The sequence below is a fragment of the Leopardus geoffroyi genome, chromosome D1 (assembly GCF_018350155.1).
Source record: "Leopardus geoffroyi isolate Oge1 chromosome D1, O.geoffroyi_Oge1_pat1.0, whole genome shotgun sequence".
NCBI lineage: Eukaryota > Metazoa > Chordata > Mammalia > Carnivora > Felidae > Leopardus > Leopardus geoffroyi.
Genome location: NC_059329.1, coordinates 100,716,396 through 100,742,953, shown reverse-complemented (window position 1 = coordinate 100,742,953; position 26,558 = coordinate 100,716,396). Strand labels below are relative to the sequence as shown.

Below are 26,558 nucleotides of genomic sequence, written 5' to 3'. Positions count from 1 at the left end.
CCAGAAGATGAAGAGAGGGAAAGGGGTAGAAGGGTCATGGGAGCAAATAATAGAGGAAAAGTAGACCTCAAAATCCACGAAGCCCAGAAAACTCCCATTAGATTCAACAAAAACCAAGCATCAAAAAGGCATATCATAGTCAAGTTCACAAAATACTCAGGCGAGGAAAGAATCATGAAAGCAGCAAGGGAAAAGAAAAAAAAAAGTCCTTAACCTACAAGGGATAACAGAGCAGGTTCACAGCAGACCTATCCACAGAAACTTGGCAGGCCAGAAAAGAGTGGCAAGATATGTTCAACGTGTTCAATCAGAATGCTGCCAAGAATTCGTTATCCAGCAAGGTTGTCATGGAAAATAGGAGAGATAAAAAGTGTCCCAGACAAACAAAACTGATGGAGTTGGTGAACACTAAACAAGGCCTGCAAGAAATTTTAAGGGGAACTCTCAGAGAAGAAAAGATGAAACAAAACAAAAAAGATCAAAAGCAACAAAGACTACAAAGGACCAGACAATACCACCAGAAACTACAACTCCACAGACAACACAATGGCAATAAGTTCATATCGTTCAGGACTCACTCTAAATGTCAATGGACTAATTGCTGCAATCAAAGACATAGGGTAACAGAATGGATAAAAAAAACAAGATCCATCTATATGCTGTTTAGAAGGGACTCATTTTAGACTTAAGACACCTTCAGATTGAAAGTAAGGAGATAGAGAACCATCTATCATGCTAATGGTTGCCAAAGGAAAGCTGGAGTAGCCAGTCTTATATCAGAAAATCTAGATTTTAAAATAAAGAGTGTAACAAGAGATGAAGAAAGGTATCAGATCAAAATTAAGGTGTCTATCTGCCAAGGAGATTTAACAATTGTAAACATTTATGTCCCCAAGTTTTGATACCACAGATTTGCAAATCGATTAATCACGAATATAAAAGAACTCATTGACAATAATACGATAATAGTAGGGGACTTCAACACACAAATTACAACAATCGACAGTTCCATCTGAGTGGAACATCAACAAAGAAACAAAGGCTTTTAATGACATACTGGACTGGATGTACTTAACAGATATATTCAGAACAATCCATTCTAAAGCAGCATAATACATATTCATTCTCCAGAAAATATCGCATACTGGACACAGATCAGCCCTGAATAAGTACAAAAAGATTGAGATCATACCTTGTATATTTTCAGACCACAACACTGTGAAACTCGAAATCAACCACTAGAAAACAATTGGAAAGTCAACAAACTCTTGGATACTAAAGAGCATCCTACTAAAGAATGAATAGGTCAACCAAGAAGTTAAAGAGGTACATAAAAAAGATATGCGCCAAAGAAAATGATAATACCACAGCACAAAATCTGGGCGCAACCAAGGCAGTCATAAGAGGGAAGAATGTAGCAATGCACGCCTTCCTAAAGAAGGAAGAAAGATCTCAGATACACAACCTAGCATTATACTTAAAAGAGTCGGAAAAAGAACATCAAATAAAACCCCAAATCAACATTAGACAGGAAATAATAAATATTAGAGTGGAAATCAATTGTATTAAAATTGAAAAGAAAAAAGTAGAAGAGATCAATGAACCAGGAGTTGGCTCTTTGAAAGAATTAACAAAATTGATAAACCTTAACAAGTTTGATCAAGAAGAAAAGGAAAGGACCCGAATAAATCAAATCGAGAATGAAAGAGGAGAGATCACAATCAACACTGCAGAAATACAAACAATATTAAGACACTATTATGAGCAATTATATGCCAATAAATTGGGCAATCTCGAAGAAATGGACAAATTCCTAGAGACATATAAACTACAAAAGCTGAAATAGGAAGAAATAGAAAATTTGAGCAGTCCCATAACCAGTAAAGAAACTGAATCTGTAATCAAAAATCTCCCCCAAACCAGAGTCCAGGGCTGGATGGCTTTCCAGGGGCATTCTACCAAATACTGAAAGTAGAGTTAATGCCTATTCTTTTGAAGCTCTTCCAAAGTGTAGAAATGGATGGAAAAGTTCCAAACTCATTCTATGAGGCCAGCATTTACCTTGATTCCAAAACCAGACAAACACCCCACTAAAAAGGAGAACTACAGCCAATTTCCCTAATGAACATGGATGCAAAACCTCTCAACAAGATCCTACCCACCCTGATCCAACAATACACTAAAAGAACTATTCACCACGATCAAGTGGGATTTATACCTGGGATGCAAGGATGACTCAATTTCCACAAATCAATCAATGTGATACATCACATTAGTAAGAGAAAGGAGAAGAACCACGTGAACCTATCAGTAGATATGGAGAAACCATTTGACACAATTCAGCATCCTTTCTTGATAAAACCCCAGTTTGTACATGTAAACTTTCTTTCTAAGTTTTCTTTCTCTCTTTCTTGTTCAGTCCTTGTGGGTTTTCTACTCCCTCTCTTCCTCAACAGCTGCTGTTAGGGGGAGTGCATTTCCTGTACTCTCGCCCTGTCTCTGTCCTCTGTCCACAAGCAAAAACAGCTCCCCACTATCCACAGCTTCTCTCTCCCCCAGTTCACCTCTCTGCACCATGTACCTGCTGAGTTCTGTGCCGCAAGTTGCAGATTGTTGTGTTAATCCTCAAATCTGTTTTCTAGTTGTGCAAGATGGTTTGGTGATGATCTAACTGTATTGCAGGGAAGAGACAGAGAAAAGAAAAAACTACCCTGCTGCTCCACCATCTTGGCCCCTCCAGTGCTGTCTACCATCACTTTCCAAATGAAAATAAATTCTCTTCAGGTCCAGTGGTCATACAAATTGTTTATAATGTAACCTTTCTTCTGTAGCAAGGTGTTAACACTGAAATGTTGAATAGACACAATGGATGTGAACTTGTGCCTAAATCATCTTATGCCTACTTCCAAACCAAGGAAATGATCAACAGAAGTATCCTACAACTAGATAAAGGATATAAACGTGGTCGGGTTATAAAGTGGCTGAGTAATTTGTGAAAACAGCTTTAGAGAATTCACTGTAGAGGTATGTCTGTCCCTCACCCCAGGGGTGTGTGTGTGTGTGTGTGTGCATGTGCGTGTGTGATGGAGCCCTACTCTGAGAACCTAACATGGGACCCTCCATATGGGTGCACTGAGCAGACTGAGTTAAGTAAATTCAAGGAAGGAAGAGAGACAGGTTGGTATCAGATGAGGGTGACTGTTTGACATCAGCCTATGTTAGAAATGTTTCTTCATTAATAGAACACTTTGGGAGCAGAGATGCCTGGATGTTTCCCACAAACTGCCACAGAGAAGCCAGAAAGTGATCTTTTAGGAACCAGCCCAAAAGAGTTCACTGGGAAGAGTACAGAATTTGGCCGTTAACCACTGGCTTTCTAAGGGCTAACAAGGGGTCATCAGTGATGACGAGAAATAGAAATCTTTCCACATCAAGGACGCTAAAATTAGAGAGCCTACAAAAAGCCCCCAGAAGGAAGGCAAATAAAAAGCTTTCACCATTTGCCAGAGGCAGAGACAGTGAGGCAGTTTGCTAAGGTACCAGGTCAAGTAATATCTTTCAGTTCCCTGCAAGTTCTCCCACCCCTTCCAACTGAGACTTTATTTAACATCTAAGAGAATCTGGCATCTAAATGAACTAAGCATGACAAGAAAATTTCTGCAATTGTCCTAAATATAACCTTCACATGACCAGATTCAAATGCTTCAGAAATGAAACTGCAAGACACAAAATTAGGAAGATCAGGAGTCTTCACTTATAACATAAAACATAATTGCCTCTTGTAACTATGGCACTGAGAGCTCTGACGAATGTCTTCCTTGGGACTTAACTATTTATTCTGCCACCTCTTTCTATGTAGGAGTCTTGGGCATCTTTGATGTGACACAATAACATTTGGTCTTCAGTTGGTAGAAATGTTCTCATAATTGGGAAGGTCATTGGATTCTTTTCTCATTAGCTTATATCACTTAAAGTAATTCTTCTTGGTGCCAGTTTGGTGAGAATTATAAGTTCAGATACTGAAACAGCATCACATGACGGTACTTAATTATGAGATTACGATGTGGTGGTGGTGGAGGTGGTGGTAGTTATGGTGGTAGGGTGTTTATTACACATCTCAATTGTTTAACTTCAAAAATCAAAATATGTATTTAAACATTCTCCTACAAAACCAGAAGACCAGAATTGAAAAGCACTAATGTGGACCTTCAATCCTGGCATCTCCCGAGGAATATGAAATTTGAATTTTCAGACACTATTGGGAACCCTAAATAAATAAATATATAAATAAATAAAGTGTTTTCCCGATATGCAAATAAATGTAACAGCCAAGGACGTCAAGCCAATCTACGTCAATTTTATAAAGATACCCAGAAAGTGCATTTGTTTCCCTGCAAACGTTCAGATATCCAAAAACTGATTATTAATATAAAAAAGCAAAGCTTTCTATCCCACCTGGATACAGTTACCACTTTCCTTTCACCTTTGCTTTCTGTACACTGTACATTGCTTTCTAGCCGCCCTTCTACCACTTAACCTTCTGCATATTCCTGCTGCCAAACCCCCTCATTGTGACCCCCTCATTGCGCTACCCTTGATCTGTGACGATGAAAGAGAAGGACCCTGCCAAAAGCAGTTCCTGGCTGATACCGCCCATCACTGCCAAGTGTAAAACTCTCCTTCTCCCACCATTCACCAAACATTGACAGTGTTTTCCAGTGACAGTCCAGGTTTTCACTCGGGTTTCCAGCTTTTCGTGGAGTTTGAGGGTCCATCCATGTCCCAGTGAGTCAGCCTCAGGCACACATTCCACCGCAGAATTTTCTCAGAACATCTTCTCCAACTCCCAGGTTGTCAGACCACAACATTCATTTCTAAGTTCTGGTTCCATAGGGATTAGCTCTATATCCAAGTTCTTAAGGACTAGAATGAAATCTGTAAAGAATTGGTGTGTGCACACACATACACACACACACACAATCATTCTGTCAATAGTCAGTATATTTTTTTCTGAAGACAAATTGTACAAGAAGAGAAATTATCATGTGAATATGGCCAGCTATCAAAAGAATTCAACTGAGAGCCAGCCCAGGATGTTCACAATGGTTACGGGTGTTAAGTAATCCTATTCTAATGCCATCCTCTCTGAAAAAGGGATGTGTATTTATTCGTACTTATTCATAATAATTCAATTAAATATATAAGATATTAGTGAAATTAAAATTTCCTAATGGATTTTTCCCACAATGAGAATAATTCATCTTGCCTGTCCATGAAGGAAAACCAAGCTGTCAAGGAAAAATACTTAGAATCCCTGAATATCCTGTATCCAAAGAAGTCATTCTTTGCTACACCATAATTTCTTCATGGCTTTTTTCACTTCCATATTCCTCAGTGTATAGATCAGAGGGTTGAGCAGGGGCGTCCCAATTGTATAAAACACAGCCACCATTTTGTCAATTGGAAATGTAGCTGGGGGGCGTGTGTATATGAATATGCATGGACCAAAAAATAAGACAACCACAATAAAGTGGGAGGTGCAGGTGGAAAGGGCTTTTCGCCTTCCTTCAGCACTGTGGTTACGCAGAGAGTACAAGATGACAACATAGGAGGTAAGCAGGATTATGAAACTCACCGTGCATATGGTTCCACTGTTAGAAACAAGTAGCAAATTTGTCACATAAGTGTCCATGCAGGCAAGTTTCAACAAGGGCTGCAAGTCACAGAAATAGTGGTCAATCACGTTGGGGCCACAGAAAGGCAATCTCAAAGTCAGGAAAATTTGTGCCAAAGAGTGGATACAAGATGCCACCCAGACTAGAATCACCAAAATGCTGCAGACGTGCCTGTTCATGATGGTTGTGTATCGCAAGGGCTTACAAATGGCCACATAGCGATCTAAAGCCATGAGGATGAGCACCAAGATTTCCATGCACCCAAAGAAATGGAATGTAAAGACCTGAATCATGCACTCATTGTAGGAAATGGTCTTCTTCTGAGCAAGGGCATCCACAATCAATCTGGGGGCTGTGGTTGTAGAGAAGCAGGTGTCAGCAAAAGACAGATAGAACAGGAAGAAGTACATGGGACTCCCAAGGGTCCTGCTTGTTTTAATAGTCACTACAATGAGAAAGTTCCCCAACAGTGTCGCAAGGTAAAAGATCAAGAAGACCCCGAATACTGCCTTCTGCTTTACCGGATCCTGTGTCAGCCCAAGGAGAATGAATTCAGTCACACTGCTATTCATCGCAATACTACTGGCTGAAAGTAAGGTGCAGTTGAGGACAAGGGCTGAATCTGCAAAGAGAAGAAAAGAAGTGACAGCTTGGGAAGATCGGTGGGCTGAACTCTGAATGCCTTGCTTTTGCTCCATGTTATGTTATCTCTGACTGCCTTCAATCCTCTATGACTCTTGGTAAATCAGCAGATGCCCAAGCCTCTCCCAGATCTATCTGCTGATTCAGAAGCTAACTACCTTGGATCAAAGCCTTTGCATTTGGGGAGGTAAAATGAAATGTCCTTTAAAAATTCTGATTCCCACCAAGACTGAAAACTGCAGAACTTGAACTGTCCTTGGGCAAGTGACTTAACTGTCTCATAATTTAGCTTTCATGTGAAAAAGGGAGTGCAAATATTTGCCTTAGCTGATCCTGAGTTTCCTTAAGAATTAAAAGATTGTATATGCACACAGATACACATATAGGTGTTATCTATGTGCTTTGAAATAAAAAAAAAATTCTATTCCACTATGATTAAGCACTCATATCGTTGGAGAATCCCTCTTGAAGAAAATATTCTCTGTTCAGTTCACTCATTTAGGTCCCTGACCCCTTCATCTCTGATCCCATCTTTATCTTGGATGTAATATGCTTTACGAATTCTGTTTTGACAATCTTTTACTTACACCACTCATGTTCAATGTCAGCTTCTCTGATGTCATTATAAAACAAATGTCAGGACAACTTTGTGGTCGGAATAATTGAGGAAACTACCCTCTTGACTGTACTGTGGGACTAAACTCAGAATATTGAGCATCTCTGCCTATGAATTCAACATGCTATAAAATTCCTAATGATGCCTATAATCTAAATAGGCATCAGAGATGTTACTCAGAGATGTTCATTTTACCCTGAAGTCACCAGCATGCTTCTAAAAATTTCATCTGAAAAGTATCCCATAACTCCAACATACTATGTTATGATTGTTCTATTTCAAGTATTTGTTCATAACATGTTGAGTTTGTCACTGAAATCATCATATAATATCATTTTTTGTCCTGATTTTTGACTTGGGATTACTATAACACTTCTTCCCATGTTATTATACTTATCATTAGTTTAACTGTTAATTTAATTATGTGACATTGTATAAAGCTTTTTAAGTGGCATCTCTTTGATCATTTGTCTTTTGAGATATTTATATCGCTTCCGATTTTGACTCACACAGATAACAACTTAATTTCCCAAGTATGACGCCGCTGTCCCAAATGCTAGGGATTATCATTGCTGTTGACAATTATTAAAAACGTTTTTCAATATTTTGTGTACATTTATTAACTATATTTTATTATGAAATAATTCATGTTTGTCATTAATTATTCCAAGTACACAGAAGAATGAAATAAATTTAAAAGTTGTCTCCAAATTATTGTATCTATAATCCTACTCTTCGGAAATAACTATTGGTTTTCTTATATGTCTTTTAAGAAACATTCTCTAAGTATATTTATATTTGTGTTTATCTCCACATCTTTTAACTATATACATATGGTCAATATTTCAAGGTTCATGATTTTTCAGAAGAGCTCACCATACACATATGGTCAATATTTCAAGGTTCATGATTTTACAGAAGATGCAAACAAACAAAAAAGGTTATTTTATGACATGATCTTATTCTCTCGTTTGGTTAGTAAAAAAATTGCATTTTGTTATATACATACACATTTTATCACCAGCCACATGTTACATTTTTACTACGTTTTTTTACATGTTTACTACATTTTTTAATGAAAGTATTGCTCTTACGATAATTTTTTTATGTTTGTTCAGTTCATATTTTGCAATGTTGTTATTTTATCTGGGATGGCTAATCATCAAGAAAATAACTACATTTCTTGGTCAAGAACACAGTGGCTCCAGTCAGATGTCTTGGGTTCAAATCCCAGCTCCACTTTTTACTAGCTGGGGAAAGCTACTTTAACATAACATAAAATACTCACTTCTTCTTAATGATTTTTGAGTTTTAAGATACATGTAGATGAAATCATTCATTATGTAAGGGACTATGTGGTTGGTATTAGAAGACTAGAAACCATCTGCAGAGAGAAGTGTAAAAATTCCTAAGAGACAGACAGATCAGTGAAAAACTCCAGATTATGTTAAGGGATGAGCTACAGCTTTAACTGAAGAAAGTCAGATTCTGAACCAGGTTCCCTGAGATGCAAACATCCTAAATCAGAGCAGAGACGTAGGTTAGCACAGTGACAGAGCATCAAAGCTGAAGCTGAAACGCCTGGATTCATACCCCAACTGCTGCACAGTATGGTGCCATATTTCACAAGTCCCGATATATCTCTGGGCTTCATTTTCTTCACCTGTAAATGTGAGGAGTAAGATAATCTACCTTTTAGAATTTCTATGAAAGCTAAATAATTATGTACAATGCATAAGAGATGCAGATAGGCAGTACATGCTTTTGGAATGGTCCTTTCATTAAGGTTATTAGCATCAATGTTGTATTACAATTATTAATATTATCAAGATATTAATCTACCTGTTCATTTACCCCTAATACAGCTGCACAACTGTTTTCACACTAATTGCCTGTGGGGGATAAGCTTAGGAATCCTCTGGGCTTACACCGATGGGTTAACAAGGCATAGAGAATTACAGTCAGAAAACAGTCACACCCGAGTTGGAGTTAGCCAGATTGACACCCCAAGAATAGGGGGTTGCAAAGGCACCCCGAGAATAAGGAGGCAAAAAGGCGCCAAGAAGGAACAGGGAGGTGTAAAGGCACTCCAAAATAGACACCGGTGCAGAACCCCCAGAATAGAGAGGGATTGGCAAAGGCCTCTAATAGGAACAGGTGCAAAGGTGCCCAACACATAAGTATATGAAATAAACAAGATTAGATGTTCAGGTTGAAAGCATTCCCAATTTAGTACTACATCAGAAAAGCTGCTTTCGCAGGAGGATAGGGCCTAGTTAGGTAAATTGGTGAATTGGACTGTGGACTGCTGCGCTGCAGGCAAAGCAGCCCAGAGCAGAGAGGGTTAACAAAAGAAAAGGTGCCTTGTTAACTCTGAGGTTATTTCCCCTACCTGCCTCATCCCCTAGGCTAGCTAAGATAAACAGAGGTTCTGCCTCATATCCACTGTAAACAACCTTCTTCCCGATTGCCCTGCACCCAGCTTTTGTTTTGTATTAACCCAAATCCCTAACCCCAAATACCTTCAGGACCCCCTTTCCCTCACAACCGCAAGTTAATGTTGACAAATTCATTCTCTCTTTGTGCACATCCATCACCTTCTGATCCTAATAAAAACAGGGCAAGGACACTTATTCAGGGCTCTTGTATTTCCCAGACATTAGCCATCTCTCATTTTTCATCCTGTGTCCCACTCTCTTGCCAGACAAAAGAGAATTTTACAGACAGAGCCTATGACAATTTCCTTCCTCAAATGACTGAAATCACCTCGGCACTGTGGTTTCTGCTAATTTGCTCATGGTGATCAGAAGCTGGGAATGGCAACTCAAATATCCTTAATAAATACTAAAAACCAAATACAAAGTGCAAACAGCTTCCCTAAATGTGACCCATGATGACATGAGAGTAGAAATAAAACATACCCTTGGTTGTAGAGTTTGTGGTCCAAAGATACAAAAATCAGAGGGGTGAGAGCATTTGACATGAAAGAAACGAACCAAAGTTTTAATGGGGATAATGGGACAAATAGAGAAGGTCAATATGAAACTGCTGGTTTACATGGATTCTAGTGTCATAGTAGAAAAACTTGGAAATGTAAGGTTTCCTCTCTGCCAAAGGCCATGGAAGCCACGTTTTGAAATCTGAACATATTTTTGCAGTCAAGTATAAGATTTGGAATTATACAAGATATGAGAGCTGATTTTATTAAGATTTATTCAGCACAGGGGCGCCTGGGTGGCGCAGTCGGTTAAGCGTCCGACTTCAGCCAGGTCACGATCTCGCGGTCCGTGAGTTCGAGCCCCGCGTCGGGCTCTGGGCTGATGGCTCAGAGCCTGGAACCTGTTTCCGATTCTGTGTCTCCCTCTCTCTCTCTCTGCCCCTCCCCCGTTCATGCTCTGTCTCTCTCTGTCCCAAAAATAAATAAACGTTGAAAAAAAAATTATAAAAAAAAAAAAAGATTTATTCAGCACAGAAGAACAAAATCATTCAGCTGTTTATCAAAATTTAATCATCTGGTTTTCTAAATTTAGTCCAATTGGATTTGGGCTTATCTGGAATGAGGTGCCTTCTCCCTTCAAGATGTCAGGGTTGCACTGAAGACATCAGTTTTTGTACATCCCTGCACTTAGAAACTAAATGGAGAGCATACAGGTGAATTCACTGTGGCCCCAACAGAATGAAGATTGACCCAGCAGGCATCCCGAGTATGATTCAATGGTGACTCCAGACCTGTCCCTTCCACTCTCAGAGGAGGAGCAGATGGGCTCCCTCTCAGCTGTCTCTGTGGGGGGAGGGGAGGAGGCAACAAAATCACACGCCTCCTCTCAGCTTTGATAAGATTACTTGGTTGTTGCTGCTTTTTATTTTGTACTTGTTGTCAAGAGTTTATTTTTTTACAACAGTGCTACATTCACAGCAACACCAACACACAGGTACAGAGATTCCCCATAAGGTCCCTAGCCCCCACCCAAATATCAACCCTGCCATTACCAACATTGCCCGCCAGAATGGCACATTTCCCAGAACTGATGAGCCTACCGTGACACATCCTCATCACCCAGAGTCCAAAGTTTACCCCAAGGCTCACTCTTGGGTGTGGTACATTCTATGGTTTCGGTACATATTAGTAACAGACATCCATCATCGTAATATCATGCAGAGTATTTTCACTGATCTAAAAACAGGATCAGTTTAGATTCTCAAAACATGGGACATAAATATTCCTTTCACACAGTGTCTAATACTCATTAAAATCTAAATAAAATGTCTCACACCGTTTTGTTGAAGAAAATAACACATCGCGGGAGATAACTATGTGAGTTTTCACTGTGAGCATTATTAGCTCAAACATAGTACAAAATCGGGCTGGTTACTCATAAACAGAAGTATTACAAATGGTCAATCCTACAGTTCTTTAAGTGGACCCTCTGTTTCTATACAGAAAGAAAGGACACAATTTCAGAAGTTCCCTCTTCTCCTTGCTCTCTATCCTCTCCCTTCTTTTACCTCGTAGCTACAACTTCAAAAGGAAAAGTGGACATTCTAAAACTATGATGAATCTTAAGATTAAAGAGTTACTGTGGTTTTCAAGTGCAAAGGCTGAAATACTCACCATGACTTTCAAAGTCCTCAAACACTGTGCCATAGTCTTGCTTACCACCTTTCCTCCCAGGGCTTCTGCTTGTGTGTGTTCCAGCCATGCCTGACACTTGCTGTCCCTCATGAATATGTCCCGACCGTCTCATTTCCTAAATTTTAAGTACTTCTTAGTGGTTATGTGGCTTCCTCTGATACAACTTCCACCTTCCATTTCTTCCTGGATCCAGAGTACCCTGTCCATCTCCTCGGCACAGCCTTCCAGGTTTTCCCAAATGACTTTCTTGCTAATGGCCTTCAACTGTTAAAATGTGTGTGTGTGTGTGTGTGTGTGTGTGTGTGTGCGTGTGTGTGTGTGTGTGTGTTTGAATCATGCAACCCTTGATTATAGTCTTCTTTCCTTTTCTCTTTAAAATCTTCATTCATTGGAATTTATATCTCATTAGGCAAATTCACATTGTTCTATTTTGTGCACGTCCGACTAGGCTGGGAAGCAGCTTAGCAGAGAGCAGTCAAAAAGCAACCAGTACCAGAACTCAAACCTTTGTGCTCCATAGTCATCTCTCCCTCTCGAACACTCCACACCTCACCCACCACTGCCCTGCAAAGCATCAAACTCCATTCATTTGGGTGGAGCCGGCATAAAGCCAGAAACCATGAATCAGTAGAGAAGAAAAGCACTGCCATGCCCAGTATGTACCCTGACTCTCAAATGGATGCAAATTGTAGAGGGATTAAAAAAGAGAGCAGAATTTATATTTATATTTATGTTTCTGTTTATTTATATTTATTTTTGTTCACATTTATCATTTAAGCCCACAGTGTAAGGTTGATCAAAGAATCTTGTTAGGGATAAAGAGTACTTGTCTCGGATTTCACGAGAGAGTTTGCTTCTCATTCCTCCACTCCATATATACCCCTTACCCCAACAGCAGAAAGAGAATATAATTCTTAGCTGTGAGCAGGGGTGACAGTGGGTCTGGACAGACCACTTTAGTATCACGACTGGCAGAACATTCAGTGCATCATAGAATCGTGGTATCGACTGTAACAATGCATACAGACGGCATATGGTCAGTGTACAACCTGGTCCTTTTCCTGATCTTAAACCTTGTAAATAAGAAATCCACCTGGGGGCTCCTGGGTGGCTCAGTTGGTTAAGCATGGACTTTGGCTTAGGTCGTGATCTCACGGTTTGTGAGTTCGAGCCCCGCGTCGGGCTCTGTGCTGACAGCTCAGAGCCTAGAGCCTGCTTCAGATTCTGTGTCTCCCTCTCTCTTTGCCCTTCCCCTGTTCACACTCTGTCACACTCCCTCAAAAATAGATAAAACATTTAAAAATTTTTAAACAACAAAAAAAGAAATTCACCTGTATAGGGGCCCCTGGGTGACTCAGTCAGTTATGTGTCAGACTCTTCATTTCAGCACAGTCCATGATCTCACGGTTCATGGGACAAGGCCAACATTGGGTTCTGGGCTGACAGCCTGCCTGGGATTCCCTCTCTCTCTCCCTCCCTCACTCATTCTCTTTCTTTATCTCTCCTCTCTCTTTCTCTTGTGAAATAAATAACCATTTAAACTGAATAAAAGAAAATTGAGGATCAGCTGCTTATTTAACCCATTAAAAGAAAAAGAAACCCATATGTAGAGGACACTATACCTCTGCCCCCTCAAATATACCTCCCACCCTTTCGCTAAGAATTTTTCCTGAGACCGTGCTGCCTCAAGCAGAGGCCAGTGAAAGCTGGGAGCCCTGACACATTCAGATCCTCTCATCACAGAGATAAATATGTTCCTTGAGCTTCAAGCTTCTCAGGAGACAGAACTAAATCATGGCAACTGCCCTAAAACCCAGTCCTGCATGGGAGGCAAGAAAAAGAACATAGTTTACTTGGGTTTGAAAACTTACCTTATTGCTCGTAAAGGAGATGAGATCCAATAGAGAGCTCCTAGATTTGCTCTCGCAATTCGGATTTACTTTGAAGATGAATCATGTGCAGTAAGTGTGCAACATGTGAACTGTACATCCAATAGATTTACTCAGCTTTCCAGTGCAAGGTCTGTGGGGAGAGGAGATACTCCACAGACAGCCAGTCTTCCTTAAACGGACTGAGTTAGAGCTGTAATATCAGCAGAAAATTTCTCACTTCTATTTTTAGAACTTTCGAGAATAAAAAGGAAACATCGCCACTATTCTATAATAGAAACATCTCTAAAAGCAGCTCTGTAACCCCCCAAAAAACCCCTGGAAGAGCACATGAGTTAACATTTCTTCCTCCTCCATCAGATATTTATAGAGATTTCATAGACGTTCACAAATACTGAGCCTTTGGAGAGACAAAGACTCTGCCCTTCCCACCTCAAAGGATAAGCACAATTAATCCCGATCACAGCAAACCATGGTGCCAAGGATTCATGAACAAGACTGTCAGTGGGCAGATTCTGTCCTCAGAGCCCTTCTCCCCCTCCAGTCTGTCCTAAGGGACACGTCTCACTTCAGTTACCAAGTGCTCCACACCTGTCTCTGCCCTAAGGAAAAAGTAAGCAGGTAGAGATCACTGAAAGTTCCCAAATGCTCTGCTCTTTAAGCCAAATGTTTTCTAACCCCATGCAAAATTCGGAGCCCATGTAGAGTTTGAACCACATGTGATATAATTGAATTCTAGCTTCACTATTTGTGTCTCTATCACTTTAAGCAAGTTTCTAAACTTCTCCCTCTTTCTTATTCTAGAAAAAGTCACTCTTACATATAATACAATAAATCTTAATGAGACTCATAAAATATAAAATTACAATGAAAACTACTCATTAAAATTTCTACAATTTCTAAATATTTTGAAGTCAGTTGACTCAGTAGGTAAAGAGAGAAGAGAAAGAATATGGAAATGAAGACATTTTTTAATTTTTTTTTATTTTTAAATCAACTGAAGTTATACTTAACAATGAAATGCACTTTTGTTATTGAGCAATTCTACACATTACTCAGTGCTCATCACAAGTGTCACAGACTGGCTACCTGTGGAGTATCTTCTCTCCCTTGATCTCCTTTACTATTTCACCCAGCCGCCCACCTCCCTTCGGCAACCAGCATTTTATTCTCTGTATTTTAGAGTCTAGGTTTTTTTTCTTTTTCCTTTGTTCATTTGCGTTGTTTCTTAAATTCCACTTATGAGTGAAGTCATAAGATATTTGTCTTCTCTGACTGACTAATTTACCTCAGCAGAATGCTGTAGTTCCATCCACATTGATGCAAATGGCAAGATTTCATTCTTTTTGATTGCCAAGTAATACTCCAGTGTGTGTGTGTGTGTGTGTGTGTGTGTGTGTGTGTGTGTTGATATATATACCACATCCTCTTTATCCATTCATCCATCGATGGACATTTGGGCTCTTTCCATACTTTGGCTATTGTTGATAGTGCTGCTATAAACATGGGGGTGCATGTGTTCCTTCGAAACAGCACATTGTATCCCTTGGATAAATCCCTAGTAGTGCAATTGCAGGCTCATAGGGTAGTTCTATTGTTAAATTTTTGAGGAACCTCCATACTGTTTCTATTGCATTCAAAGGATTCTATAAGGGGTGTGGTATGTATTCCTGAACAAACAAAACTCCGGGCCTTCTTGGATCTTACATTCTGCTGGGGACAGACAAGAAACAATATAATAACAAGTCAGTCAAATAGTATGTTAAGAGATGATAAATGCCATTGAAAAAGAAAGCCAAGTAAGAACAGGAGATATGGCATGCTAATGGAAATACAGTAGTAAATACAGCAGAAGAGAGGCCTCACTGAGGAGAGATTAGAATAAGACCATAAGCAGATGAGGCTATTAGGCAAACACCCATGTGTTAAGCAGAGAAAACAGCTGAAGCAAATAACACAAAGAAAAACCCTGCCTGGTGTGGTCAATAAATTGCAAGGAGGCGATTGTGGCTGGAGCTGAGCGAGCAAGTGTGAAGTACCAGAAGAAGCCAAAAGAGCCACAGAATGTCAAACCATTGTAAGGGTTTGGTCTTCTTCTCTGAGCAAAATGGAGTCACTGCAGGGTTTTGATGAAAATAGACTTAACAGATTGAGAGTAGAAGTAGGGAGAATTCTAAGTTCATGCCTATGATCTGAGAGATGATGGCAGCCCAGACCAGGATGGAAGGAGACTTGATGGGAAAATAGATCATATGCTGCATCTATTTTGAAGGCAAATGAATGTTTTTCTAATAGGTTATGTGTGAACTGTGATGTTATCAATTTTTTTTTTTTTACTTCCATGTTTTTGGTCTGGGAAACTGGAAGGATGGAATTTTCTGGGGAAGGCCACAGGTCGATTATGTTTGATTGCAAGAACAATCGATTCTTCTCGAATCAAACAATTGCAAACTGATCGCCGCTGGGGGCACTGGGCCTGGCGGTTGGGGGTGGAAGGATCAGGGGTCTTCCCACAACCCCGGGGATTCCAGCACATGGAAGGGAGATACGATGGCATGCCTGCACTTCTTCCCCTGCAGAACTGTACCTGCTGAAATTTGCAGTGCTGTTCATGGATGACCTGGGCCATAATCCCAGTGGAGCTCCATCATGGCTGGAAGTCTGGCAGACATGGTTTTCACCATTGTAAAAAATACAGACCTCATCAAAACCAGGCTGTTGTGCAGAATGTGCTGAAACCATCTCACAGGGGGATCCTCTGTATTTTTCTACTGTTTCTGAAGAGGAAGTGTTCCTGACCCTTTATCGGGGGGTTTCCCTTACTGTTTCTCTACTGTCACCCTTCTAATTTTTGTGAACCTAGAGAAAATCTAGACTGGGCCCCGAGATTGATTCTCTCTCCCCCGCAACTTTGCCAGTGTCTACCTGGCTACTGCGGTGGCCCAGATCCTCTCCCTTCTACATGGTGAAGAAAAAGATGAAGGCTCAGAGCTCCTACCTCCCCCATTGTGGAGGAGTAGATGTCCATTTCTCAGGAGCAGTGGACAGGGAAAGCCCCAGGGGAACTAGGGCTCTGGAATGGATTGACAGTCAACCTACTGAAGATTGTGCCACACTTTGGAGTTATGTTTGGCACCTTTGAGTTCTCCAAGCAGAATCTGTCTTTACCAAAATTGTTATGTTGTGTCTCTGAGCTATAAATTGACTCCAGGGCTGGATCAGAGTTTGAGGCCCCAGGAATTATGGGAATTAAAAACATTCTTCAAAACTAGACAACTGAAGTCTAAAGAACGAACACTTTAAAGTCGAATAGAAGTGCACCGACAGAAGGCATGCTGCAGTCACAGGCAGATGTGGCTTCATATTGTGCACACACGGAGCGACAAGAGGGTACTCTTGTCTGCTGCTTTGGGAAGTGAGAAGGTTCAGCCATATACCGCCTCTGAGCTCCAAACTGATGTCCCTGGGAACACCTGTGCCACAGGAAGGCTGCCCAACACGACTGTCTCAAGATGGCACTTCACTAGATTCGATACATGACGCCAAAGAAACGTCACTGTCACGACACCTCAAAACAACAAGTAACTGAGGTGGCTGAGCAGATGCCATGTCGGGTCACAGTTTGCACGAAACTCCATCCGTCCAGTTTCACTCAATGGGACCCAAGACTTCTCAGTACAATCATTCTGGAACTCCTAACCTTTGCTGACTACTGAATACACACACTGCAGCATAAATTACACCTTAATCATAAACTAAATGAAAACATTTAACATTTGTCACCATGAGGGTGCCTGGGTAGCTCAGTCAGTTAAGCTTCTGACTCTGAATTTTGGTTCACAGCATGATCTCATAGTTTGGGTGGTGGGATCAAACCCCACGAGAAGCCGACAGTGTGGAGCCTGCTTGGGATTCTCATGCTCTCTACCCTTCCCCTCCTTGTGTTTCTCTCTCTCTCTCTCCCTCTCAAACTAAATAAATAAATATTTTTAAATGTCATCACTATCATAGAACCATGCTTTTTTATTTAAATTTGAAGCAGCCCAAGCTTAGGTATTTCAAGAATCTTGTGTTTCAGGAGGCAGTTTTCATCATGACTGCTTAATTACGACCGAAAAGACCCTCTTCCAGGTAAAGTCATATACAGATTGAGTGGCCTGAATTCTCTGTCTTTTAAATCTGATTGGCAAACCTACCCTGAAAATAAATTATTTAAGTCAAATTATTCTCGCAAATTGTCTTAGATGCCTAGAAAGGATCAAATAGAACATTTGGCATATATCAAAAAAAAATGTAAGTGAACAAAATACTTCAGGCTAATCATCTCTACTAGAGTTTTTTAAAAATCAGATTTCAGGGGCGCCTGGGTGGTGCAGTCGGTTAAGCGTCCGACTTCAGCCAGGTCACGATCTCGCCGTCCGTGAGTTCGAGCCCCGCGTCGGGCTCTGGGCTGATGGCTCAGAGCCTGGAGCCTGTTTCCGATTCTGTGTCTCCCTCTCTCTCTGCCCCTCCCCCGTTCATGCTCTGTCTCTCTCTGTCCCAAAAATAAATAAACGTTGAAAAAAAAATTTAAAAAAAATCAGATTTCAGGTTGTTACAGCTGAGGACTCTCAGTCAAGTTTATGCAACTGTACTTTCCAATGGTGCCTATTTAAAAAATTTTTTAACCTTCATGTATTTTTGAGAGAGAGACAGAGTGTGAGCAGGGGCAGAGCAGAGAGAGAGGGAGACACAGAATCTGAAGCAGGCTCCAGGTTCTGTCTGCACTGTCAGCACAGAGCCTAATGCAGGGCTCGAAGTCATGAACTGCGAGACCATGACCTGAGCTGAAGTTAGACGCTCAACTGACTGAGCCACCCAGATGCCTGCAATAGTGCCTATTTATGCGTTTTAAAAATCTAATATTAAGATGTTAATTTATACACAGACAGATTTAAAATATGTTGAAAGCATTTTCCCTATTAAATTATTTTCAAAAGGGAGACAAACTAGTCATTAAATATGAAGATACCTATTAGATATATAAAGGAAAGTATCAAGCAAGTAGTCAAGTATACAAGTCTGGCATTCAAGACGGAGGTCTGGGATGGAAATATAAATGTGTGAGTCATCAGCATAGAGATGGTATTTAAAGCCCCAAGAACCCTTGATTTTATTTTAGTTTTAATATAACTTATGAAATGAATCTTTTCTGCTGAGCTTTAGTGTCCTAAAGACATGCATTTTCAGAGAAAGCTCAGCTAATCAGAATTGGCAGAAAAGAAAGAAAAAAAGAACCTTCCTGATCATCAGTGGCTCCACACTTTCCCAGAGGAGGTTCCTAAAACTCAAAGTGAAAAGCTTTCTCTCCTTCATAATCTCAATTCCATTACTACTCTTTTCTCCTCTCCTCTCGTCCCTTCTGTTTCTATAGCAACACTAAACTGTAGCAATTCATAGCAAAGCTAAATTTGTGGCAAAGCAGGCAAGGAAAGTAGCTTGTTGATGCCTTTTTTTTTTTTACCAGCCAAGAAATTCCTGCCTTATCCTCTACAAGATTTGTACTGTGAGAGATTTTCCAGTACAGGAGATGAGCTTTCAATAAATCCTCCAGGGGTGCCTGGGTGTCTTGGTCAGTTAAGTGTGGACTCTTGATTTCAGTTCAGGTCAAGATCTCATGATTTGTGAGTTCGAGCCCCGCATTGGGCTCCGTCGATGGTGCAGAGCCTGCTTTGGGGTTCTTTCTTTCTCTTGCCACTCTCCTTCTCTCAAAATAAATAACTAAACTTAAATGAATAAATAAATTAATGAATACATGAATTCATATATAAATAAATATATAAATATATAAATATATAAATATATAAATATATAAATAAAGCTTCCAAACTTTTATTATCAGAGTTTGAAGGTCCACCTTTATCCCCAGGGAAGCATGCTCATGCAAAGCCTCTCAGATTGGCTTTAGATGAGTTTATCTGCCACACTTTACATGCCAATCATCAGATCTATAGGAAACTACTCTCTATTATATTTACTCTCAGAGACAGACTCATTGGCCACTCCCACAGGGACTGGCTCCTGTTGTCCATACTCATTAGTTAACAGTACCTGAAACTAGAATGGAAATCTGATGAGATACATGAAAAACATAAACCAAAACACCAAAGTGCTTATCCCAGTCACTAGTCCATATCTTTCCCACCAGGGAAGAAAATCTCTCAAGGAAGCCAAATTATCATGCGAAGTTTGCTTGATAAAGGTGGAATTCAAGAAGCCATAGCCTGAAACGTTTCTCCCAATCCAGAAGTGTACGTGCCATGCCAAGCAGCCAAGCAATCTTATCCACTAGTCCGTGAAACACTTCTTTGCACCAGGTCTACACCTGTTGCATAATGCGAAGTATTGCCTCCTTGACATATTTTGTTCTGTATTTCCAGGTTGGAATCTGACTTCTGTGGACATCTTCTCTTGGTGGATGGAATATTATAACAGTAGCTCTGTTGTCTCTGTCAGTTGTTTTTTTCATATGTATGATCTTATCCATGAGGTGTTGGCTTTCATGATGTAACTCTCACAATTGTATAAAACTGTCACCAATTCACCAACCGATGATTAGGGCAATGTCCATGGATTTATGTCACAAATATATATGAAACTTAGAATATGAGCAAATAATGAGAAGCATGATGAACAAAGAAAAAAGATATTAAAGTACATAGAGAGTAATTATGGATTAATACAATGAATATATTTGTTGTAAGCAGAATTGTCCTGTTTGGGGTGCCTGGGTGGCTCAGTCAGTTAGGCGTCAAACTCTTGATTTCAGCTCAGGTCATGATCTTGTTCATGAGATCAAGCCCTGCGTCAGTTTCCAGGCTGACAGTGAGGAGCCTGCTTGGGATTCTCTGTCTCTCACTCTCTCTCTGCCCCCTCTCTCAAAAATAAATAAATAAACTTTTTTAAAAAAGTCATGACCTATCTTGTACATGTCCAAAAGGCAAAAAAAAAAAAAAAAAAAAGGAAAAAAGGGCCAATTTTTTTTTTCAATATATGAAGTTTATTGTCAAATCGGTTTCCATACAACACCCAGTACTCATCCCAAAAGGTGCCCTCCTCAATACCCATCACCCACCCTCCCCTCCCTCCCACCCCCCATCAACCCTCAGTTTGTTCTCAGTTTTTAAGAGTCTCTTATGCTTTGTCTCTCTCCCACTCTAACCTCTTTTTTTTTCCTTCCCCTCCCCCATGGGTTTCTGTTAAGTTTCTCAGGGTCCACATAAAAGTGAAAACATATGGTATCTGTCTTTCTCTGTATGGCTTATTTCACTTAGCATCACACTCTCCAGTTCCATCCACGTTGCTACAAAGGGCCATATTTCATTCTTTCTCATTGCCACGTAGTACTCCATTGTGTATATAAACCACAATTTCAAAAAGGGCCAATTTTTAAAGATGATACAAAGAGAAGACAAGCATCAAATAGAGGCTTATTTAGATGGTATGTATGCTCCTGTGGGATCATCAGTTTCTTGTAGTGACTTTGCAATATTCACTGTTGAGCCAGAAAAGACATCCAGATATGATAGTGTCAGAATCGATTTGCCAACCAAATAGGTCAGTCAAAATTAGAGGCCAATTTTTCAACACAGGTCAGAAACATGGAAAAGAGAAACACACCAGAATAATATACGAAGGAGGGAGCTAAAGCTATAGATACAACAGAATCTGGCTACAAGCTGCAGTGCAGACAGCAGAAGGGAAGAGTGGTCTTATCTTCCCATAAATACCACTGTACTAGATGTTTTGGCACTCTGTGATATTGGCTCAAAATAATTCGGGTCGGTGCTCTGTGGTCATTCTGCCTATGTCTCCAAAAGTTCTACTGGGAGAGAATTCAATTGTCCACGTCAGGATGAAAACATCTTCTCTTTTCTAGTAATCCAATTTTATTTGCGTTGTTACAGAATTAGCAATTGGAGTCCTCTGCTTTCTCCCACCTCAAGTCAGAGTTTGCCGCCCCATAACTTCCTCATTGCATTCTTCACTTCTGCATTTCTCAGAGTATAAATCAGAGGGTTGAGCAAGGGTGTCCCAATAGTGTAAAACACAGCCACCATCTTATCCACAGGAAATGTAGTTACAGGGCGAGTATATGTGAATATACATGGAACAAAGAATAAGATGACAACGATGATGTGGGATGTGCATGTAGAGAGGGCTTTCTTTCTTCCTTCTGCACTCTGGTTATTCAGAGAATGTAAGATGAAAATATAAGAGAGAAGCAGGACGACGAAACTCACCATGCAGATAGCCCCACTGTTAAAAACTATGAGTAAATTGATTACATAGGTGTCCATGCATGCGAGTTTCAACAAAGGTGGCATATCACAGAAATAATGATCAATAACATTGGGTCCACAGAAGGGTAGTTTCAAAGCCAAGAAAATCTGTGCAGAAGAATGGATACAAGACACCACCCAGGCTAGACTCACCACTGTACCACAGACATGCTGGCTCATGATGATAGTGTATCGCAGGGGCTTACAAATGGCCACATAGCGATCAAAGGACATGAGGATAAGCACCAAGATCTCCATGCACCCAAAGAAGTGAACTGCAAAAACCTGGGTCATGCACTCGTTGTAGGAGATGACTTTCTTCTCAGATACAGAATCTACTATTAACCTGGGAGCAGTGGTTGTTGAGAAGCAGGCATCAGCAAAGGATAAGTAGAAAAGGAAGAAGTACATGGGGCTCCCAAGTGTCCGGCTGTATCTTATGGTCATCACAATAAGTAAATTTGCCAAAAGGGTTGTGAGGTATAGAAACAAGAAGACCACAAACACTACTTTTCCCTTTACAACATTCTGTGTTAACCCAAACAGAACAAACTCATTCACACTGCTATTCGACTCCATGGTCACAGTGAACGTAGAAAAACACAGCTGAGAAATTGTTCATCTGCAGAGAAAGTTGGGGAAATGGTGACTTAGCAACAGCAGTGGACTTGATTCAGAATTGCACTCTTGTGGTTCTAATTCCATCAACAAATAAATCAACGGTTCTCAGTTTTTTATGTATTGTCATCACTTGGGAAACTTTTTGTTTTTTAATGCTGATGTCCACGCTTTCACCATGAGCATTAACTGAAGGTCTTCCAATGTGGACTGAAATTTTGAGAGGGAAAAAAAATCTCTCAAGTGATCATGATCTCTGCCAAATTCTGAGAACTAATGACTTTGCTGTATGGTCTTGATCAGGTCACTTTAATGTCTGGAAGCTTTTTCTTCATTTGCAATTAGAGATACTAATAGTTTATTAAATACGTACATATGTGTATGGTATATATGTACATGTAACGTATATGCAGCTCAATTACTGAAAAATAATATCCTTGTATGATTTTAAAACATATACACTTGGAGACTCTTTCTTGAAAAAAACGTATTTCTTGATTTGGACACTGGTTTGTACCAATTATTCCTTACCTCTTTGGTATCTTGGTTAGATTATGCTGTAAGAAGAAATTATTTCCCCAAATTCGGGTTCATGGTGGCCATAATTTTACCTATTACTTCAGCTTAGGAAATTACTACAATTTGTCTTTATTCTGTCTTACAATATTTCTGTACCTTTCAATATTGATGTGAAGTGATCTAAAATTTAATATGAGTTTTGAGATCCTCTTTCTTTCTGATAAATCACCAGTCCTTTGATGAATTAATAACAACATCAAACCAGTCACCAATATGTACTAAGCACATACTCATATCTTCAATCTATGTAATAGGGCATAGAAATATGTCCTCAACCTCTTTACAACAAAGTTGGAGGGATAACACACTTCTAGGTAAGATAATTAACTACATAAGAATTATATACAATTCTATGCGATATTGCTGAATGCATTTGTACTTTTGATTCCAAAAGTACAAAGATCCTTAGATTCTAAATTGATTGGTCAGTGAAGTTTCAAAAATGAGAAAGATGTGAAGTAATTGCTTTAAATATGTTAAACTGGTTCCCAATACGGTTCTCTGAAACTCAAGTATTCCATAAGTTTATACTGGCTTTCCTTAAGTAAAATATATAGCTCAAAATTACTCACTCAAATTGTCCGTTTACCCCTAGTAAAGTTATGCATCTAAAAAACTTCAAGTTTATTTTCCATCCATCTAAAATAATATTAGTGCATTATGTTAAACCAGAGATGTTATAACTACAAACTCTGATTGGCAGGTCTAATTATCTCTTGAGAGCTATAAAAAAAGTAAATAAATTAATTATTACTTTGTTTTGAAACATTAGATTCCTAAAAAGGGATTAAAAAACCCAAAAGGGCCCTTGGCTGAGAAGAAAAGAGAAGTTATGTGAGAAGAGTCAGTAAAATATCATAAAGGGAGAAACATGCATTGCTTCAGGTCAACATAGAGACTATCTCCATAGAAACTATACTCTTGTTAAATCAAAAGGTTGTAACAAAGAAGTTTGGGAGCAGATAATGGACAACTGTGAAAGCCAGGTGATGTAGTTCTATTTGTTTTATTTTAAATAAACAAAAAGAAAATTTGGGGACATAAAGACAAGAAAGTAGCACTTGACAAGATGTATGCATTATGTGAGATCAACACCACCACTTAGAGTTCTATCATGGAATTCAGTCATTTCCAACACTCCTGGACTGTACTTTTTCTCTGATCTGGGAGGATATCACAGTAATGGAGCACAGTATTTTCTCTTTCTAATTCTTAACTTTTACTTTTATCTGTTGAAATTTTAGCCAGTTTCAAATTATATTGGTAAGAAAAGTCTTCCTTTGGTTTTCCCAGATAAATAAACCTCTATCCCTAGATCCTATATTACTATGTGCTTTATTAAATATATATATTTATAGGGATGGATGGGTAGCTCAGTTGGTTGAGCATCAGACTTAGGTTCAGGTCGTCACCTCACAGTTCATGAGTTCAAGCCCCACATCGGGCTCTGTGCTGACAGCTCAGAGCCCGGATCCTATTTGGACACTGTGACTCCCTCTCTCTCTCTGCCCCTCCCCTGGTCATTCTCTCTCTCTCTCTCTCTCTCTCTCTCTCTCTCAAAAATAAATAAACATTAAAAAAATTAAATAAGAAATATATTTTAAATGCATATATATTTATATTTATATACAACTGAACAAGGCAATCTTAGATTATACATTATTCGTGTTCTATAATCTTACCATTCATATGATATTCCACTTTTGTTATTTTGTTTGACCTGCACATTTTCCTACAATGTAGATGTGGCCACTTGCCCACAGAGTACAAAAAAACTCTATGTGCAAAGTTTCAGCTATGATACAGAAAGCTTCACTGAGTACAACCAGGCTAGAACTTGAGTGGGAGGCTACTAGATAGGAAGTCTCTCTATCATTCACCCTCCAGGTCATATAAAGTATCAAATCCCTATCACCATGTAGATTGCATCCAAGAGAAGATAAATCCTGAGCCATCAGGGAAGGATGCCAACTGATACCTTAATTCCTGCACCCAACTCCAAAATCAGGTTCTGTAAACTTCATGGCAAAAGGAAAATTAGATATCCAAATGAATAATAGTGAAGGGCAAAGACAGAAAAGAGTCAGAACAGGAGAGAGGAGAGTGACAATGAGCAGACATCAGAGAGAGAAGAAACAAGACGTATAGACAAGAGAAGTCAAAAGACGTATAGAGGAGAGGTGAGCAAAAAAATGTTGGAGAGGGTCATTTCACCCAAGTTTTCATCAGAGAGTTTAGCTTCTTTCTTCCTGACCCACCACACTATCACTTGCCCCCCCAAAAAAGACAGAGAGTGCAGTTTTGGGTCATGAGCAAGAGTTAACAAGGTTCTTGAAACCCCAAGTGTAGAGAAGGGACACTCTTTTCTTATACTCCATTCCAGAAACATCACCACTGACCTAAAACTTTTCAAATCAGAGGCCCGCAAAGTAGAAACTTCAGCCAAGTTGGCCTCGATGCAGTGATGCAGTTTATCGTTCTTCACCCCCTACATTAAGCAGAGATTATCTGAAAGTCAGTATAACTCTGTGCTGAGGCCAGCAAAGTCTTAGGAACACTGGACAACCTCAACCCTTCATGGGTGGAAATACTGTCCAGGAACTTCATCATTTGTTAGAAGACACGCTGAGTATTGATATCAGATCAGTCTTGAAGACACAACATGAAGAAAACATCTCAGACAGACTGGAAAACTTACCCCTTTGCTTAAGAGGAAATAGATGACTTCCAATGTAGTATATTTTCTTATATCTTCAACTTCAATTTGCTTAGAAAGTGAATCATATGAAGCCTGAATATCACATGCAAACCATACTTCATTGACACTTATCCTTGTTTTTTTTTTATCACAAGAGGTGATGGGGTAGAGAGAGTTTATGGAGGAAGGGGACTCTGCATGTGGCCACACATGACACAGCTCCTCCCCGGAAGTACTACGACAAAAACAAAAAGGTCTATATTGGAGGAAGGGAGGGGGTGGTGAAAAAGAAAAGTTTCTTAATTCAGCCCTTCAAAATTTTATGGAGGAACTTATTCCTGCATTCTGAGAGAGAAATGCCTCTGAAGCAGCCTCTCTTCCCAGAGTTTCTTTTGGAGAATACAAATGAGGTAAGCATTTTCTTCTTATGCTATTAGGTATTTACGACAATTCCCACATAAGTCTGCAAATGCCTAAGACAGGCTTTCAGCCTCAAGACTTCCAGGAAAACCATTACTCCTAACCCAGTCCCAAAGGATGTCCAATGAGCTACCTCATTCAGATAGTCCAAGGGCAAATGTATGCTTTGGGGCCAATTAGTTAGCTTCAACTCACTATGATTGCAGGTTAGGAAAGTCTGTTCACTTCTCCATAGGATTTGCTTAAGCTCATCTCTTCCAGAAGCATGAAAGTCATTGATGTCATTTAAAGGCTCAGATAGATACATGTCAGATAGACAGACGTGAGCCCTGGCCCCACCACTATCTGCTATGTGATTTTAAGCAAGTTTCTCAACCTCTTTAATTTCCAATGTTCTCTTAGGAAAAGTCAACTGGTAATCATTATTTATTTATTTTTAACATTAATGTTCAGTTCTCCCCTGTTCT

The 26,558-nt window shown here is 39.7% G+C and overlaps 2 protein-coding genes and 1 pseudogene across 2 annotated transcripts; 1 reads left to right on the top strand and 2 right to left on the bottom strand.

Annotated features, from left to right (window-relative positions):
* Positions 1 to 4,588: 4,588 nt before the first annotated feature.
* Positions 4,589 to 6,247, bottom strand: LOC123600500 (olfactory receptor 4C11-like). Its single transcript, XM_045482536.1, has 2 exons — positions 5,350 to 6,247; positions 4,589 to 4,773 (listed from the first exon to the last, which is right to left on the bottom strand). Exons 1-2 carry the CDS (start codon positions 6,245 to 6,247, stop codon positions 4,589 to 4,591), a joined length of 1,083 nt encoding a protein of 360 aa, XP_045338492.1.
* A 180-nt stretch (positions 6,248 to 6,427) lies between these two features.
* On the top strand, positions 6,428 to 16,758 carry LOC123600499 (annotated as a pseudogene).
* Positions 16,759 to 21,440: 4,682 nt separating this feature from the next.
* On the bottom strand, positions 21,441 to 22,355 carry LOC123602630 (olfactory receptor 4C11-like). The gene has a single exon (XM_045487089.1). It carries the CDS (start codon positions 22,353 to 22,355, stop codon positions 21,441 to 21,443), a length of 915 nt encoding a protein of 304 aa, XP_045343045.1.
* Positions 22,356 to 26,558: the final 4,203 nt, after the last annotated feature.